This window comes from Rhinolophus ferrumequinum, chromosome 8, assembly GCF_004115265.2.
Source record: "Rhinolophus ferrumequinum isolate MPI-CBG mRhiFer1 chromosome 8, mRhiFer1_v1.p, whole genome shotgun sequence".
Classification (NCBI taxonomy): Eukaryota; Metazoa; Chordata; class Mammalia; order Chiroptera; family Rhinolophidae; genus Rhinolophus; species Rhinolophus ferrumequinum.
Window position 1 is genome coordinate 321137 of NC_046291.1, and position 17680 is coordinate 338816.

The following is a 17680-nucleotide window of genomic DNA, read 5'->3' on the forward strand; positions in this document are numbered from 1 at the left end:
TCACATCCTACCTGTTGCTTTATTCTTCATTACAAAATTGGTACAGAAAAGACAAGGAAAAAAAACCTTCCACAATCCCGTTTCCCAGAAGAAACAACTGTAAACGTTTTCTTTTAATCATTTCTGCAAAGAACCACCCTTGAATTCAAGAGCAGCATAAAGAAAACCACGGGAAGTTTCTGCCCACCCACATTTGGTACTTCTCCCGAGTAAGCGTATTTTGTTGACAAGGAAGTAAATATACAGGCAAAATTCCTAAGAACTTTATGCACATGTATAAATCTATGCCTATTTGGGGATGTCTGTTCAGCTGAACCCTAATACCCCATTTTTTATTCTCAAATTTGTATCACACACCTTTGTTCCAAGTCCGATTCGCATTTGTGTTTGCGCAAGGGTTAATTGCCAAAATGCTTTAACTTTTAACGACGACACACTGATTACAGTTTTTATGTGCATCGTGGGCTCATTCATGCTTTGAATAAATGTATCCTGAGCACTTGCGGGAAACACAGGTGAATTCAAGGCTCCGCTGAGAGCGGCTGCAGTTCAGAATGGGTTCTTTACCGTGTGTATTCTTCTTGCAACTGACCCGGATCAGGTGGGAAAAATTTCACCGCTAGGCGAAGCATTGCATTCTTTGGCCCTATAAAAAGAAAAAATTTAAACTTCACAAATTAGGCCAATCTCTGATTTGCTTTTGTCCCACATATGGTATGGCTGAGCTAGTGCTTTCAAGTGGACTGTTAAAGAGAATCTTTTCAAATGAGGTATTAAGGAATTTCCTATACACGAAATTAGGAGTCATATATTCCGTCATATATATAAAAGAAAAAGTTTACATCTTTTGTGTTTAGCAGAGATTACTTAAGGAAACCCTAAAAACAGGTGGGAAACTGCACATCAAATTTTGAAATATATTCTTATTTATATTTTAGAATTAAAAAAATGATTAAAAAAAGTTAGAATGTTCACATGATTAAAATAGTAATAATTAAAAAATTAGTTTCAAAATGCTTATATACTTCACTGAAAGAAAAATCATCACTCGCTATACTGATCTAGGACAACCTGATTATCATAAAGAAAAAAACCATAAATTAGCTCATCTGAGTATCTTAGCTTTATTGAAAGTTTCTAATAACACAACCATGTAATTTGCACCAAAAGAAAAGCGGAGCAGTTTTGCTAACATGCTATGGCGACCTAAACAGCCCTAGTTTACCAGTGAATAACGAAGTTGCTTCCACACATCCTTTTCTCCTCAGTTTAGGACCAACAAAGGTCCAGGTGAATTCATACTAGAGATTTCATCCCTTGCAATTACGTAAGAACAAGGAAGCATTACTATATGCCTTAATTTTTAAACTGTAATAGAGACTAACAAAAATAATTATGTTTATAATTACAGAACAGTATTAACTGTTTTGTTCAAAATGCCAATTAAAGGAAGAACCTCAACGTCTTTTCATGGCTTAGAGAGAAATCGCATACTTGTTTTTGCATATTGGTCACATAAAGTGATATCAAGAAGCATGTCCTCTTACTTCCAGACGCAAGGCAAGTAACCGGGAACCACGAGAGAAAGTACCGCCCACCCCACATTATATTTAAAAAGCACAGTGACTTCCAGGTTCCCTGCTGCCAGCGCTCACTGCATGGCCATCCAGAGCTGTGAAGTGAACATCGGACAGGCCCTGAATTGGGACAGAATCTTAAATGAACACAATTTTAAAGAGTTAAAGAAAAGCACTTACTTCGTACTTGTCTAATGATGGGTTTCATAGGTTCGAGCCAAACCTAAAGAGCATTTTAAGAAAAGAGAACAAATCCATTATGTGATTTCTCCATTTGGTATGTTACAAGATACAAAAACACAGTCAGGAGAGACGTTTAGGCAGCGATATTGTGGCCCTCCTGTGCACACCCCAGCCCAGTCCTGGCAGAACAAACTGGGGCCTCGCAGCGCCTGCTCTGAGACGCTGGGCTACACGGGCACCTCCACAGGTCACAGGATGCTGGTGCGACCACGCACAGAACGGGCCTCTCAATTACCTGGGGTGCCGGTGAAGGCCAAACAAATACTGCATACACACTGCACCTACCAACAAACCGATGAGACGACCACTGCGTAACGCAGTGGCCAGAGCTCCACTGTGCTTTCCAAACTAAGCGGTTGATTGTGGTTTCTGTAAAACAGTTCCACCTATATTATTAAATATCAGAGCTCTGCACCTCTAAAGATTCACCTGTTAAATGAAATGAAGCGCAACCAGTTTGGTAAAACAGTTTGCTCGAAACCCACTACACAATGATTCTCATGCAATATGTGCATATGGAGAGAGGGTTCCTTGCACGTGTGCAGGCATATGGAGCAATTGAGGGAGGATGCGAGCAGGTTCAGGTCACAGGCAAACACAGTCCCTGCAGCTGGACTGTCCTAGTACAGCTGTGACAGTAGGGACGTGCAGTGACCAAATATCTTGCTGATGTCACTATAGTAGGTCCTCTGTGACCCATGTGCGCCACGAGCACTTAACGACACACCTGGAGCCTCTTCCCAAAGGTGGACGAGAAGCACGTACCCAGGAGGATGGAACATTCTGGAACTCCAGCCCAAAGTAGTCGTACTCCATCAGATTCAGACGCTTCCACACTTGTGTCAGTAACACCTGGCCATCAGATTTCGGCTGTGGTGACAGGTGAGAAAAAGCATAAAACGGATCACACGACTTTAAAGGACACCTGATGCACAGTGGCACACAGCGACTCCGACACGACGACACCGTGACATCTCACGCCCGCTTCACTTCACCTTCCAGGGCGGCTTACAAACCAGCGCGCAGCAAGCGCAGCAAACAAGGGAGCCTAGGACTTTGTGCTCAGAAACTGACACCAAAATAAAGCTGAAACATTCCTTCCATTTCACATTTTCAGTGTCTTCAGTCATACTTCTTTGTGACTTTCAGCTACAGAAACCATTTTCGGCCTCAGTACTGAACATTTTATCAAATTCGGATATTTACTAAATAGGTGGGTCTCACAGTCCATGTTTACATAAGATCCCAATGAATGACTTATTATTTGGTAACATTTCACATTAGTGAGAAGAGCAGGGACTAGTCTCAAATGAGGTGGGGCAACCAGGTCTTCATTTAGAAGAAAAATGAAGTTAGATCCCTGGTTCACACTGGCCCCAAAAAGAAATTCCAGGGGACTAAATACTAGACTAAAACAGAATATTTCTACAATCTTGGGGTAAGTAAAGTCTTCCTAAGCATAGCACAAAGGAAAAACTGAGAGACTAGATTAAATAATAATGAAAAACTTCTGAACAGAAAGACACTGAACAAAGTTACAATCTAGAATCATACTGAAAAAAAAAAGATAATTTCTCTCTCAGACTGCTCTTATGAATCAGGTGAAGAAATACAAATGGCTGTTAGGCATACAGAAATAAATGGAATAAAGCCCTCTAGTAATAAATGAAGTAAAATGGTGAGATACCCTTTTTCAAACACCAAAGAGGATTAGAAGGATGATGACGGTGACAGTGGTGTGGCCGTAGGGTGACAACCACACCCACACACTGCCGGGAGAGGGAACACTCACATGACCTCTGGGATCATTTGAAAACACCCCAAAACTTAAAGTGTACAAATAGTTAACTATAATTAAAATATATATATAGTCACAGGATGTGAAGTACAGCATAGGGAGTACAGTCAATGGCATTGTAACAGCTTGTACGGTGTCAGCGGGGTAGTAGACTTGTTGGGGTGATCACTTTGTGAGGGCTGTAAATGTCTAGTTATTATGTTGTTTTGTACACCTGAAATTAATAAAAACAAAATAATAAATATGCAATTCTGAACTAAAAATAAAGTGCACAAATACCTTTCTCCAGCAATTCCTCTTCTAGAACTTCCTCCTACAGATATTCTCACACAACTAGACAGAGCTACATATGCAGGGGCAAACTGAATAAAGAACTGGTAAAATAAAAAACGGTACATCCATAACTGAAAGTTATGCAACCCTTAAAAAGAACACAGAACCCTGTCTGAACTATCATGAAATAAAGTCCAAGACTAGTTTAATCAACAAAAAGTTTCCGTGTCTCTACAGTGTATATGATCTGATCCGACTGCATAAAACACGCACCCCCTCCCACTTATATATAATAAAAACAAGTCAGGGAGGCTGTGCACCCATCTTTATTTTTATCTTTTTTTAAAATTTTTTGGGGAACAGTGAGTTTCTCCAGGGCCCATCATCTCCAAGTCAAGTCGTTGTCCTTCAATCTAGTTGTGGAGGGCGCAGCTCAGCTCCAAGTCCAGTCCCCGTTTTCAGCCTAGTTGCGGGGGGCACAGCCCACCACCCCATGTGGGAATCAAACTGGCAACGTTGTTGTTAAGAGCACCTGCTTGAACCAAGCTAACCGGCTGGCCCCCTACACCATCTTTTTTATTTTTTTTTGACAGTTTGGGCACACAGAACTTTATTTTTCAGGTTATCCCCTTACTTAATGACTTTTAACATCACTGTTTCTTCTGATGCTTTATTTTGATATTTCCATAGGCTTCTGTAACTGAGAATTTATTCAAAGTAAGACAAGTTTTCTACAGGTTAGTAATTCTTTTCAAGGCACATATGTCAAGATGTAGACCCACATCTTTCTCTAGACTCCAGAAGATGGAAGATTTTGAAGCAAGAGACACAGAAAAATGGGTCCTTTCCCAATGCTACAGGTTGCATTTGCAGGACAGAATCTCTGGCTCTATGTTAGAATCAAACACCTGAGGATATTTTGAGTCTATATTTGGAAATACGTTTCCAACACTGAAGGCTGAAATATGCTGCATACTTTATAGGCATGCCAGATGTAACAGCAGTGCCATCTGCATTTATACTGTCACCTTTGAGCTTGGGAGCAAAGATTCATGCAGCAGCAATGGCCAACCAGGTGCTTCTCCATTTCTTGAAGTGTCCACTTTACTTTCCTCTGGACAAGTTGGGGGAAGTGCACTGAGATTTTAAATGTCAGCTGCATTGATGTGAAACAGAGGTAAGGGACGCTCAGCCACCGGCAATGTCCAATCTGGATGTGGCAACAGCTATAGCAACTGACTACACATGTAAGGGTGTGAGTTCTACAGGGAATCCCAATGACAGCGCTTCCTGCTCCTCGGAATTACCACAGAGGCAACTGGGTTCAAGGTGGCTTATGTGTCAGCTATAAAGCTATGGTCATCCCCAGCAGGAGCACGTGTTGCAACTGAATCAACAGAAACAGTGGCTTGGCCAAGGCTTGGTCATGGAGAGACAGAAGCAAATCCTCTGGCATTAAAAATCAGTCAGGTGGCCCAAGAACAAGACTCCGGACCGGGAAGCTCTGGAAGAGGAGCGCAGAGACTGGAAGTTGGCCCAGAGCAAGCCTGGAGGTGGAAAATGCGAGGGCCATGGGCAGGGGCCACCCAGCCCAGGAGTGGTCACTTCTGACTTTGAAGGGCCGTGCTCATCGGGACAGTCGTCAGTACACTCTCTTCAGCCAAAATTTTCTCAAATTGTCTTGGGATCTTAAAATAGATCCAGAACTGTATCACTATCTGGGATAGAGGTAAGGGCTCCCAGATCTGTGCACACCCATCTATAAAGGTAACCGCTGCAGAAGGACGAACAGAGGTGGGGGATAGGGACGAGGGCCTTCACTTTTATCTTACTTACTAACTTCTGTAACGTTGGAATTTTTCATTAAAGCCATGCCAGTTCTGTAATTAAAAAATAATATATGCAAGTGGGGGAGAGGCAAATCTCCATTGTCCTGAAGGGTTTACCTGACAGACTTCCTCGCTGCGTGTCCAAGGAGTGTTCCCGCTCCTAAAACGAGAGCTCTTATTTGAAGGGATCCAACTGCGCCCCGCTGTAACTAAGAGAAACAGCACAGAAGAGGAGCTACAGCGAGCTCACACGGCGAATGCAACTTGTAAAGGACAGCAAACCTCGTGGGTCTGTCCCGCTAACACCGGCTCTTCGGAGCTCCTCTGACGTGGTCAGTGGGTACTGGAGGGGCTGCCAGCGCTCTAGTGGGCACCGGGCTCTCAGGTCCCCGCAAGGTGGGGAGCAGCTCAGAAATCAGGGAAATCCTGCAGTTTGCTACTCCAACTCCTGCGAAAGCTCCACGAGCCCTGATTGCAAGCCCTGGTTATAAGACCACCCTAGAAAGTTCTCTCAAAGCCATGCGCCCTCTCCATGCCTTCACCCCCCTCCACCAGGATGACCACGGCGATCCCGTCTCACTGTTCTCCCCGCTGCCAGAGCTGATCATGTCACTGTAGGACTGCAGGCGGGGTGGGGACGGGAAGCGCCACAGGCCCTGCCAGGAACACAGCAGCCCCAGCTCGGTGAGCAGAGCAGTACACGAGCTGGCCTTGCCTGTCCAGGAGTGGCCTGCACTCCCAGACTGCGCCCTCACAGCACGATTCCCTGTCACTTCCATCTGTTGGCCTCCAACATATCCCGAGCACCCGGTAAGGCACCTCACCAGTGGGGCCCCGACAGCAGCCAGCTCCCCAACCACCGTCTTGCCTGGTGCTTGCGCTTGCGCTCTCAAGTTGCTGTCTACACATCTGCCTGTTTGGGCACGTTCCTCCCACTTGGTGGGGACTCTAAAGGGCACAGACTGCGTCTCACCCTTGAGAATCATCCGTGACTCTCCAAGCTCCGCACCTGCAGCTGTGCCACCAATGGCCTAACGCCAAGCCACAGGCCACTGCTCTGCTACCCTCAGGCCTTCTCTCTTCTTTTCCAACTGCCTGGTCTGCCCCATGGCTGCTCGGGTGGTAGGGTAACAGCCCCACCCAGGCCACCCACTGCCAGCCGACCGAGTCCTCACTGCTGGTTTGCACAGGTCTCCTGCTCCAGGAGACCTGTCCGCTCGGACTGAGGGCACCAAAGCACATCGAGTGGGCAGCACACGCACGCGGGCACGGTCACGATGCACCATTATCCTGCAGGGCCAGCACCCAGAACAGGGCCCATAAGGTTGGGTACAAAACCACAGTGTACACGTGTTTGTATTTACACACACACACACACACACACTACGTACAGACACACACATATTCATACACCTGCATGACACACGTATGGACACACATGTATGGAAATGCATACATACATACACACATGAACGAATATGAGGTCAGACAATTAAGTTCGCGAACTTGTCACAACGCTGTTGCTAACCTTTTTTGATATCAGAGGGATTATTCATTATGAATTTGTACCAACTGGACAAACAGTTAACCAAGTTTACTATTTGGAAGTGCTGAAAAGGCTGCGTGAAAAAGTTAGATGACCTGAACTTTTTACCAACAATTCATGGCTCTTGCATCACAACAATGCACCAGCTCACACGGCACTGTCTGTGAGGGAGTTTTTAGCCAGTAAATAAATACCTGTATTGGAACACCCTCCCTACTCACCTGACCTGGCCCCCAATGATTTCTTTCTTTACCCGAAGATAAAGGAAATACTGAAAGGAAGACATTTTGATGACATTCAGGACATCAAGGGTGATACGACGACAGCTCTGATGACCATTCCAGAAAAAGAGTTCCAAAATTGCTTTGAAGGGTGGACTAGGCGCTGGTGTCGGTGCATAGCTTCCCAAGGGGAGAGTACTTTGAAGGCGACCGCAGTGATATTCATCAATGAGGTATGTAGCACTTTTTCTAGGATGAGTTCGCAAACTTAACTGACCTCATACACATGGACACACACATGGATATGCATATAAACATACACAGGTATGATACACATATATACATACACATGTACAAATACACAGACATGTATGTATGTATATGTCTATGTGTATATATGTTTATGTGTATATATGTGTATGTTTAACCTCTTGGAGTAAATTTTACTAAACTGAAAAACTTTTGCCAAGTCAATTATCCTATGTTCAGTAACAAAAGGAATTTTGTATTCTCTGTGTCACCTGGAATACATACTCAGCTCCTACAAAAACCATCAGAATCAGATGTTTTCGTAAACCAGGCAGGAACAGACATTTCCAAAGCTATTCAAATTGATCCAAAGCACAGTGTTTCTGAGTGGGAGAATTCCTTCTAAATCTGTTTTATGAAAAAGAACCCCCAAATTCCAAACAAATCCACACACACACAACCTACAGAAAAATGTCCATTTATGGACATCAATAAAATTATTCCAAGTAACATATCAGCAAACATAAACCAAGCAACAACTGAGAGTACTATATGCCACAACCAAGTAAAATTATGCAAAGACAGAGCATAGTTCAGTATAACATCAAACATTTACCACTATATCATATTAACAGACCTACAGAAAAAAAACAATCCTATGACCGTCCCAGCGTCAGAGATGCTGAGAAGGCATCCGATACAATTCAATCTCCACTGCTGGCATAAATTCCTAACAAAACAGCAAAGACATATGTGTTTCTTCAACACCTAACAAGACAAGGCCACGCCTCCAGGACACTCCATCACTACTGTGTAACACTGATATCAAAATGGACAAAGAAACAAGAGGTAAACAATCAGAAAAGAGGAAGCAAAACTGCCATTATTTGCAGATATGATAATTAACTTTGAAAATCTAAGAACATCAACTAGGAAACTATTATGAAAAAGATGGAATTCAGTTGGGGGGGAATTACTATACAGATATCAACAACCTTCACAGACACAATTAACCACCAGTTTCAGGATAGAAAGGAAGAAACAACCACATTTGTAACAGCAACAAAAAAGTGGAAATATCCTGGAATAAATCTAACCATAAAAGAAAGCTTTATGGAGAGAATTTTAAAAACACTATTACGAGAGAGAAGGGGGCAACAGAGAAGAGGTGTGAAGAGGGGGAGGGCACAGCATGTTCTGGAGAGAAATATCTCCCCCGAGACGCCAGTCCTCCTTGAAGCAGTCCACAGATTCCATCCACACTGTCCTAATAAAAGTACCAAAGGATTCCTTGAGGAACCTGAGAGGCTGATTCTAGAGTTGATATATTTTTTAAATGCAAAAATGGCGAAGAATATTCTGAAAAAGAAAAATAGGGGAGGACTAGCCTTATTAGGTATTTGAATTGTTCAGAAAGCAGAGGAATTAAAATGTTTCGTACTGGTGCAGGTCTACAAAGACAAATCAACGGAAGAGAATAGTAGATGGAGAACTATATCCAAGTACATAAAATACTGGAGTGTCTGATAAGAATGCCATTTCAAATAAACAGCGGGAAGAAAACAGATTTTTCAATAAATAATATTAGGTACCCATCTGGAAAAAATAAGGTTGTACTCTTACCTCACATAATAATTTCAAGATGAGTAAAACATCTAAACACAAAAACATCTATTCATCAAAGTACTGCAATGAGATAATTTTGTTTTGTGCTCTGGTTGGGGAGAAGGCCATTTTCAGTACTCCCCAGAAGCTAAAAGCCATACGAGGAGGCTTCAGAGACTGAAAACACAAAAATAGAAAATGTCTGCCAAGACAGAAACACTGTAAAGTCAAAAAGACTCCTTCAAAGACAAACCAGGAAAACAAAAATTTATACTTCCTATCACAGACAAAGAGCTAATTTCTTTAAAACATAGCAAACTGCAAAAAATCAGTGAGTAAAAAGATTACGGGGGCGGCCGGATGGCTCAGTTGGTTAGAGCGCGGTGCTCTTAACAACAAGGTTGCCGGTTTGATTCCCACATGGGCCACTGTGAGCTGCGCCCTCCACAACTAGACTGAAACAACTACTTGACTTGGAGCTGATGGGTCCTGGAAAAACACACTTAAATAAATAAAAGTTTAAAAAAAATTTAAAAAAATTATGAACTGAGTAGAAAAATGGGCAAACGAACAGGCTGTTCACAAAACAAACCTAAATGATGTTTAAACACACAAAAAGAGGCTCCCTGCACCTATAATGAGAGATATGCAAATGAAAATTGAACTGTGACTCCAAAGTCTCAAAGTCTGAAAGTCTGAAAGCAGGCCGGAATCGGGAGTGTGGGAAACAGGCGTGGCAGCAGGCCGGTACCACGCCTGTAAAGGCCAGGCTGGACCTACCTACCAGAATTTTCACATGCACACCATCCTCTCGAAAGCCCCACTTCTCAGAAGCATGCATACACATCGAGATTTGTTACAACAATGCTTCCAGTAGCCAACGAGTAAGCACGCCCTACACCGACCAGCACAGGGCAGGCTAGTGACTTGTAGCACGTCCATGCCTTTCGGGGCATTTAGATGAAGGCTGCTGTCTACGCACAAAACCAGAAAGGCCTCCGAGACACACTATCAGGGCCAAAAGCATGCTGCTGCAGAGCAATGCCTATGACACCTCTGAATGGGGGTCACACACGGACACAAAGGCGCGGACATGCATCAACCCCGGAAGGAGCACAGTACCTGGGAATGAACGGCGGTGGGCTCCAGAGAGCTGAGCTCTGTGACCGCACAGCCTTCTACATTTTTTGAAATTTGTATCATGAGCATGTAGTAACCTATTTTTTTTGTCGACACATTTTTTTCAACAATAAAAAAAGTAGGCTGAGCATGGGTGGGGGAGGGGCATTGTTTGCACACACGGCCAAGTGCAGGATGTTGAAACCCAGGTGGGGTGAGGGATTATCCTTAGTGAAGGGAAGTCAGCAGAGGCAGCAGCCCGGAGTGGGGTGGCTGCCAAAGCAGCAGTAGGGAGCACTCCGTGGGAGTGTAGCCTGGCAGACAGGGCCACAGCCCCTCGCCCTGTCCAGCGAAAGGTCCTGAGATCAGCAGACTCGGGAAGCAGGGAGCACAGCCCGCGCACACATCTTTCTTGGAGGAAGGGCTGATGCCAGGTCTGGGGCAGGAAGAGGACAAGATGAACCCAGAACATTTTACTCCAGAAAGTAGGGAAGTGCTCAGAGTAATGCAGATGTGTCAAAAGGATACAGATCAGTTCTCAACGGTCAAATCTAGGACAAACGGAGCATCAGATGAGATGATGACATGATGGGCGGAAACCCACTGAGCAGAACAGGAATGCACAAGTCCTTACTGATAGGAATGAATGATTACATTGCCAGCCTGACAAGCATGAGATGTTTACGTGTCTCAGAGAACCTCCCCGCGAAGTACTTACTAAATCACAGAGGGAAAAACAGTCCCTTCCCTGTGGAGAAGCCTGGCAGGTACCACCTTAACCAAGCAGTCAAAGTGAACAGCACCAGGAGCGGCACAAACTGAAACTGTGCGCCACGTGACAGGACGCGCGACAACCCAGCACCCCTCTGTGCCACCCTGTGCCCTCGTCTGCCCGGGCTGCTGTATCACAGATGGGGAGGCTTATAAACAACAGGAATGTCTTCCTCACAGTCTGGAGGCTGGAGGTCCAAGATGAAGGTGCCTGCAGATCCCGTGTCTGGGGAGGGTTCCCAGACAGCAGTCTTCTCAATGTGTCCTCACATGGAGGAAGGTGCAGGAAGCTCTGTGGTGTCCCTTTTATAAGGGCACTAACCCCATTCACAAGAGCTCCACCCTCACCAACTCCCAAGGCCCCACCCCCTGACACCATCACAGTGTGGGTTAGGATTCCAATAGATGAATTTTGGGGACACAAATGTGCAGTCCTTAACACCCTGCCAAAGAGGCATGACCTGAATCCAATGAGGAGGAAATAGCCAAGAGCTCATCTGAGACTCACCTACTAGTATCTGCTGTCATCTTCAAAAGTGGTTGAGGTGCTCAATCACTTTGAGCACCTCTTGTAATTGAAGAAGTCAAAAGTCACGGGCTGGACACCAGTGACGTGACTGTGGCCTGGGTCCTTTGTTATAACGGACACTCGTGGGACCAATAGGAGAACCTGAACGGGGCCTGGGGGTCTGACAGTGGGAACGGCCTGTGTTAATGCCCTGAATTATACGGATGAGGAGCCTCCTTGTTTGTAGGAAATACACTTGCAGTATACGGGTGCTGGGCACAGAGTTGGCAACTCACTGTCAAATAGTCAGGAAAAAAATTATTTGTACTCTTTTTGCATTTGTTTCTGTAAGTTTAAGATTGCTTCAAAATAAAAGTTAACCAAAATGTAAAAATACAGACTCTTAGCAGCTGAAAACAAAAGAACCTACATATAAACTATAAGAATTAAATGAATTTAGCAAGGTCACAGGATATAAAGTTATTACACAAAAAGCAATTGTTTCTATAAACTAATAATAAACTAGAAAGTGAAATCTAAAAAATGCTATTTACTGTGGCAAATAAAATCACATGCCTAGGAATAATTATGAAACATTGCTGAGAAAAGCTAAAGACCTGAACAAAGGGAGAGATGTACTCAGTGCCTTCCAATCTATGAACATGGTACACCCTCCATCTAGATGTCACCTCTCCCCATGTGATCTATAGGTTCAGTGCAGTTCCAGGTAAGATCCCAGCAGCTTGGGTTTGTGGAAACGGACAAGCAGATTCAAACATTACATAAACACCAAAGAACCACGGTGGAAGACTTACACTTTCAGATATCCAGACATATTCTAAAACTACAGTAATTAAGATACTATGGTATTGCTGCAAAAATTGACCAGTATAGTGAACCCAAGAACAAGTCCAGAAACAGACCCAGACACGCACAGTCATCTGGATTACAGCCAAGGCACCACTGCCATTCAGTGCAGGAAGGATGGTCTTTTCAAGAAATGGTATCGAGGGAAGTGACTATCCACATGGAAAAAAGTGAATACTGACTCCTATCTCACACCATGTGCGAACATTAATTAATTCAATACAAATCACAGGAAGGTAAAGCAATAAGCTTAGGGTAGGCAAATAGCTCTCAAACAGGACACAAAGAGTATTAACCACAAAAGAATGATTGATAAATTGAGCTACCTGAAAATTATAAACTTCTGTATGTCAAGACTGTTAAGATAGGAAAGACACAAGTCACAAACTAGGAGATATTTGCAATACAAAAATCCAACAAAGGTCATATACACATCATAAGGAAAAGAGAGATAATCCAATTAAAGAAAAATGAGCAAAAAGACTTGCATTGCTGAAGCCATTCATACATATATACACACCCTGTGACCCAGCAATTCCAGTCTTGGGTATGTATGCAACAGAAATGTCTATCTTTGTACACCAAAAGCCATGTTCAAGAACGTTCACAGTAGCTTTATGCGTAATAGGCAAAAACTGAAAACAGCTGAAATGTTAACCAAACAGGATGGATAAATAATACAAAGGGTGCCAAAAATAGTTATACATATTTTAAGAAAGGAAAAACCTGTATTAAAATTGCACTGATGGTAACCACTTTGAGCACCTCTTGCAATTGAAGAAGTCAAACGTGACTTGTATTCATCTTTTGTTATCGGTATATATTATTACAATTTTAATACAGTTTTCTCCTTTCTTAAAATGTGTATACATTTTTTTGGCACCCTCTGTATATGGTTTGTTTATACAACGACCCAGCAATGAAAAAACAAACTAACCAAGGCTAACAATGTTTTCCTGTAAGTTCTGGGTGGACTGGATGCCTTCAAGGATTCAGGGTCGGATTCCATCACTGTAAGTTCCCTGGAAGCTGTGTGCAGATAAAACATCTGAACACAAAAAGCGCAGTACACACCCTGGAATAACTGAGGGAGCGGAGGGGGAATAGCAGTGTTAATAGTAAGGTTCATCCAGGGACTTAATGACAAGACACTGCTCCGACTGACAGTGTTAACGACAGCCACCACCACCGACAGATCTCAGAGCACACCCTCCGATTACATGTAATGAAATTCAGGACCTGGCCAAACGATTTTATGACACTAAAGACCAAAACAGTGGCCCCTTCTGGGGGCCGTAACTGACTGGGCACAAGGGAGTCCGCTGCACCTCCACGTGGGCGGCAGGTGCAACACACAAAATTCATGGGGCTGCGTGTGGAAGGTGCGCACACCCCACCGTGTGACTCACGCCCCAACAAGAGAGAAGTTACAAGGAAAACAGGTAAAAAGCCCTTCTAGTTCACGGGAAGTGATCTTTACCCTCGCACGTTAATCCCCTGCGTACAGTCGGAGGGGCCCCCTCCACTGCTGCTGGGGGACCGCACCTGTCACACATCACACGGCTGCGGGCAGACGGCTCTGAGGGGGGGACAATGCCTTGCCTTCAGCCAATGGGTCTCTCCGACCTCTACCTCCGAAATCCTCACCTGCTTAATCTCCTCCAGACACAGTCCAGTTTGTCAAGATCCCTTTTAAAATGGTCATTCAGAATAGAACACACCCAAAAAACACAAGTGTGGTCGAGTCCCTACACAGTGGAATTGACTCACTTGAAGGGGGCGCTGTATGGACATTTATTATGGAGAGAACAGATGTCACTCTCCACGACGTCACAGCACCAACACATACATCCAGTTTAGTTTATAAACAAATCGTTTTTCAAAGAACTGAACGCAAAAGAGAAAATTTCTTAGACCGTATGTTTTGAATTTTGGTCAATAACTAACAAAGCTCTGCACATGTAGAGATTTTCACCAGAATGAGTTCTCCTATGGACAAACGCTAGGTGGTTCTTGATGCTTCTACTCAAGTTATAAAAAAGGTCAGGAGGTTCTTCAGCCCCCAGGCTTGTTTACAGGTGGGCACTCAGTTGTCTGGTCAGGAAAAAACCAACCTTAATAACCGGGAAAAAAACTTCTGTCACGACCATAGCCACTGAAGTCCCACTTGATGTAACTTATTAAACGAGGGGGCGATTCATCAGGAGGAAGTGTGCGGTATGTCGCCGGTCACATGCAAAGAAAGCCTCTCCAAACTGGGAGTGCACTGGGAGCCACAGCGGCCCCTCCCGGCTGCCCCCAGGCTCTCTGTCCCTGTAGTGACACGAACACACAGTTTTCAGGTATGTAAATAATTGCAGGAAGATGCTGACCAGTTATTTTCCAAACCTAAACAAGACTAAACCAGAAGAAAGAGCTTAATTTTAATAGTCGATTTTAGCTAAATGTGAGGAAGCTTGGATGGTCAAGGGGACAAACTGCAGAACCGTTCTGCTGTGTTGCCTAATCACTGCCGAAAGAGCAGGGACATCACCAGATGGAGGGTGGGCGGTCTGTGCCCTGAGCAGGGCTGTCCCGACCCCTTGCTGTCAGCACCGGGAACCAGTTCCGTGGAGCAGCTGGAAGAACACAGACTTTACAGTGGGACCCTGGCTGTCACGGGGTGGGTGCGCTGAGCCTGGGTTTTCCTCACCTGAAAAGCAGGTACTGTTCTTACTCTGGGAGGGTTTTATGGGGACACAATCAAATGACGCTCTGCACAATGCGTGGCACGGCCCGTTCCCAAGTCCAAAGCCGGCGGCCGGTCTGCACACACAGACCAGCATCGGATCAGCACAGAGCACCTTTTAACGGCGCGGAGAGGCTCATACCCTCCCCAGCGCTGTGTGTTCATCCAGCGTCTCGCGAGAGAAGGGAGCAGACGAGACCAGAGCCCTTGCACCCACCCCATGATGGGGCACGTTACTCCAAATGGCAGCCTGTAGTTTATTTCTCCTGCCAAAATGTATGTAAACATGAAAACTCACTATCCTTTCTATAATGCATTTGAAAGTTACTTAACTTTAAGAGTCTTTTTCAACATTACCTGCTAACGAGCCTTTTCACAAGTTCATCCCTCTTACTTTTTCCAGGGGCATCGAGACCAGGCCTGAGGGTCATTAATGTTACAGTCAACTCTGTCCTCCGTGTCCCCGGTTGTGTCACAGGGCCTTTCCTACCCACTCACATCTTCTACACTTAAATTTTACCTCTGTTCCTAAAAGTGCAGAAATCCACCGCCAGTTGGACTGCAGTACCTACTGTCTGTTCCCAAAGGAGCAAATGATCAGATGCTGCGAGCCTCGTCTGAATGGTAATGGAACGGCCTCACAGCCACCTGAAGCGCTGGTATCATCAGATGCCCACCAGGGAAGGGAAACTGCCTTCACAACCGCTTCCCAAACCAGAACCGTGTTTCAAAGTCTAGGCCGTAGGAGCAAAGGCACTGACATCACGACGTACAAAATACAGGTGAAAACCCACAACTTTCTGTTCAGTGTTTCCATTTTTCCAGTTGGTCACAGCACTCAAGCTCTTCTCCAGGCTTAGACATAAAGCATATTGTTAAAAATTTACATCAACAAAAGTACCATTAAAGATTTTGTCTGGATAGAAATGGGCTACAAAAGCTTAGCTAACAAAGTACTTCTTTATTCTTTGTCTTAAGCACTGTGGGAAAAATTCTTCTCGAAAAAGCTGGATTTATTTCTTCCTTCAACTTGTTTGTTTCATGTGCCCATTTAGTTCATTTGCCAAGTTATAATATGTCCATCTATCTAGATGTCTCCTCCTATTGTAGAATTCTTATCGCTACTGTCAGTTTCATTACTTAAGATTTTCCTTGTCTAATAATTAAATCAGCCCAAATTTCCTTTTAGAATATTATACTGTGCAATGAAAATAATCATCAAAGCTCACAGGAAACTGTAGCTACATTCATTCTACATTCTTCGAAAGGTCACCAACATTTCTTATGGGCATTTCATTCTCACTCCGGCACACTTTGCAATCTTAGGTTTTCACATATCCCTAAAATACTGTACACCAAAGATCTACCCCAAACGTGCAGAACGCCATAGAGACGTGTGTTAACTCAGGGAGTGTCACGCTGTAACGGCCACTTCTGCTTCTGCGTCATGGCAGAAGTGTACTCCCACGCAATCGGTGTTCCTAGCTCCTAAAGAGATCCTCCCGCACACAGACCATCTCTACCATGAGACGTGGGCACAAAACGAGCTCCCGTGTCAGCGGGCCCATTGGTACCCAGCTTCTCCTACACCAGTTTCTCTTTGATTAGTCAAGGAAACAGGACAACTGAAAGTCCCCACGTTTGGATCTGTTGACATGAGCCTGGGGCAGCAGCCTGCAGACATCTGTCCTCTAGAAGCCGCCCTGTCAGTACAGGGCACTGGGGGCACCCTGGGAACAAGGGACTTCGGGTTTGCCTGCTGCAGTGGCACAGCTGCCAGCCAGTCGCGCCCCTGCCAGCTGTGTGCAAGAGGCCCAGCAGCTCCCCGCTCCAGGGTTCTCCCTTGAACTCTGCCTGCCATCCTGTTCCATGACACCCAGCAACCATCTCCACCCCCACGGGCATGACCCCAGCCCTGGGGGAGGAGGTCTTCCAAGTCGGAGCTGGTGGCTGCTCCCTGCGGCCGGTCCTGTGTGCTTAGTCCTCCCTTCCCTCAGGAGATGACTCGCTACTAGTCAGTAATTACTTCCACTGCGTTTCCCAGTTCAGGCAAATGCTGAACTTGTCTCCTGACTGGACCCTTGAAAATGCCTGTGGTCTGCAGGCCTCAACATCTTTACTCTGGAAAGAAGAGTTCTAAAACCGGGGAGAAAAATCCAGATCTGCAGGGTTCTCCTGCCATGTGCCCAATCTCCAGTTGTTAGCACAACATAATGGTGGCAGAAGCTTGGCACGGCCAGGAGAGGTTCCAAAGTGGAAGGGGTTCCCGTAGGCATCTCTTCTGCTAGGTCCCCCCTTAAAACTCCCAGTTTACCAGGAGGAGAAAATCTGTGCCTTCCAGAGTAC

At 44.8% G+C, this 17680-nt stretch overlaps 1 protein-coding gene across 1 annotated transcript in view; it reads right to left on the bottom strand.

Moving 5' to 3' along the window:
• FARP2 (FERM, ARH/RhoGEF and pleckstrin domain protein 2) overlaps positions 1-17680 on the bottom strand; it is a 100989-nt gene that overhangs the window by 53362 nt on the left and 29947 nt on the right. The window contains exons 3-5 of the mRNA XM_033113003.1: positions 2586-2690; positions 1758-1800; positions 568-646 (exon numbers count right to left, since the gene is read on the bottom strand). Of these exons, the coding sequence (XP_032968894.1) occupies positions 568-646; positions 1758-1800; positions 2586-2690 (227 nt within the window). The remainder of the gene's footprint in view (positions 1-567; positions 647-1757; positions 1801-2585; positions 2691-17680) is intronic.